The 2,500-nt window shown below is 37.1% G+C and overlaps 2 protein-coding genes across 2 annotated transcripts in view; both read right to left on the reverse strand.

Annotated features, from left to right (window-relative positions):
* HELRODRAFT_125426 (hypothetical protein) overlaps positions 1–85 on the reverse strand; it is a gene marked incomplete at both ends in the record, with an annotated part of 375 nt that extends 290 nt beyond the window's left edge. The window contains one exon of the mRNA XM_009033462.1: positions 1–85. This exon is cut by the window's left edge and continues 290 nt beyond it. Within this exon, the coding sequence (XP_009031710.1) occupies positions 1–85 (85 nt within the window).
* A 525-nt stretch (positions 86–610) lies between these two features.
* HELRODRAFT_138586 (hypothetical protein) lies at positions 611–781 on the reverse strand (the record flags this gene model as incomplete). The annotated part of the gene is made up of 1 exon (XM_009033463.1): positions 611–781. A coding segment is annotated over one exon (171 nt), but the record flags the coding sequence as incomplete, so codon positions are not given.
* Positions 782–2,500: the final 1,719 nt, after the last annotated feature.

The raw sequence follows: 2,500 nt of genomic DNA on the forward strand, positions 1-2,500 counted from the left end.
CATTAATTTCAAAATGTTCTTGAAGAATTTTTATTTGTTGATCAGTGAAATGGGTTCGATTAGCGCGTTTTCCGTGATTAGACGAGTGTTGCTGCTGATTTGGAATTTGATGAGGCCCACCAAAAAGAGCCAAACCTGCTGGATTTTGAGAAAATGGAAGACCAGTTCCCGGAGGGAAAAGTGATGGACCAGGAGGCAAGAAAAAACCTGGAGGACAGTGAGATGTTAAACGGGACAGACTAGATGGTGGAAAAGATTGTTGATGTGGTATATTAGGAATGCATGCGGACGGAGATAGATCTTGCCCATCGTTTTCACGAGATGCGCTAGATTGATTGCTTCTTGTATCTTGATAAAATGGTATTTCTTTTTTTATATTATCTTTAGGTGCAACGTTGTTGTTATCACTGAACGTTAAATTTGACGTCGCAGTAGATCTTGCGGAAGCATCGCTATAATCATTTGCCGCTGATGTGCTGGCAGCGTTTGAATCTGGTTTTGATTTCTCAACTGGAGTCACTTCAACCGAATACGTTTCATCCTCGTTGTCTCCAGTGAACAAAACGGTAGTTGGTGGATTGTTAAAATTGTATGGAGAATCTTTGCTTCGCTGCCTTTCTTTAAACAAAGTATTTCGAAACCAATGTTTTATTACTTTTGGGGGTAGCTGTGTTGATACAGCCATTTCTGCAATTTGATCATCGTTTGGAGAATTGCTTATATCAAAATGTGCTCTGAGAATGCTCAGTTGTTCGTCTGTTATTCTGGTTCTAGCTCTCTTCTGCTGCTGAGCTGTTAGCGCATTGTTGACAGCCGTCGAGTTTAATTTCGGCTGAGAAAATAATGGCGAGCCAAGAGGGGGGGCCGGTGGCATCATCAGTGGAGAATTTGAAATAGCAGAGAACGAATGGCTTGAAGATAATTCGTGGCTGGATTGTGGTTGTACAGAAGCATTCATTTGATTCATTAACATGCTCAGTCCCGGAAAAGCAAACATTTCTGGAGTGAATCCAAAAGGAAACATCATGGGAAAAAATGAAGGCGGGATCATAGGCATGTTTAATAAGGGATTATTGGCAGCCATGTTATTATTATTATGACTACTGTTAGAAATAGTGTTATTATTGTTTGGATTATTGAATAGATCAAGTCCATGCGGCATCATCATCATCATAGACATCTGTTTGATCATTTCCATTTGAAAAGCTGGTGAGTTAAAGTCTGGAAAGTCTTTCTGGTGCGGTTCATTTAAATGATTTTTTATCAATGACATAAAATTTGCAAGTGGTGGCCCTGGTAAATTAAATCCTTGATTCATTCCATTTAAATTGTTAGCAGATGGGACATTGGGGATTTTGTTAGAAACAATGCCAGAGTTTGATTTTGATCCGGCGTAATTATTTGAATTGTTCTTCATTTCATTAAACATGTTAAAATTGTCATGTTCGGCATGTGATTTTAAAACGTCAGAACTATTTTTGCTGTTAATTGCAGAAAGATATTGCTGTTGCTGCTGCTGAAAAAAGTTACTTTGTTTTTCGTAGCGTGTTCTAAATTCTTTTGCAAATTTCTCAACTAAGTCAATAGGAACGGAACCCTTATGTTCTTCTTCTTCGTGAGCTTTCAGAACCCAGATGCTTGAGAATTCTTTGCAACAAAAACGACAGCTACTTTTATTCAGTTCTGGAATTTCGTTGTTCAAATTTTCATTTTCAATTTTTATTCTTTTAGTATCGTTTCCGTTTTCAGAATTATTTTCTAACAATTCGTTTTCATTTTTTTGTAGTTGCTGTTTTCGTCTGAAATATCTCAATGATTCATTGAATAACATAGCACATTCAAATCCGACATTTTCAAGAAGTGTTTTGTAATAACTAGACCTGTGTCTGAGATTCATTTTTCCAGCGCATGTTGTTTGCTGATGGAGTGCTACTTCATTGTTGGTGCCGGTGAATGACATACATTTTATGCACGTATAAAGAGGTCCAGAGTCGTTGTTATCAGCTGTTTCCGATTCAAACAAGTTTTTAGAATTGAGATTATGATAAGATAAATTTGATAAAAACGGTGAATTTTGTTCTTTCCAATTTTTTAGTTCGTTGTTTCTTTTCTTATTTTCGCCATCAAGATCTTCAGAGCTGTTTTTATCATTATTTAAACCATTTTTACTTCTATGCTGTGAGGTTTTATTGTGCGAAATAAGCTCCGTCTGTTTAGCAAACGCCATCTTGCATCGGTAGCATTTAAACTTGCAAGAGGGATCTTCAGATGAATATTTCAAGCTGGCTTTTTGGAAATTTTTGTTCATCTGCTCTTGATCGTTTGACAATTCTGTCCTGCCATCTTCCTGGTAACTTTTCATAAACTGTCGTGCAATAAGTTCTAACTGGTTAGCCGAGTGCCTGTTAACAATTTGGATTACCTCGTTTAAAGTAGTGCTAATTGGTTTGAGATTGTCGTAACATTTGTGCTCAGTTCGAACATGCAGAGCAAATGAAGA

This window comes from Helobdella robusta (genome assembly GCF_000326865.2).
Source record: "Helobdella robusta unplaced genomic scaffold HELROscaffold_91, whole genome shotgun sequence".
In the NCBI taxonomy this organism is placed as follows: Eukaryota; Metazoa; Annelida; class Clitellata; order Rhynchobdellida; family Glossiphoniidae; genus Helobdella; species Helobdella robusta.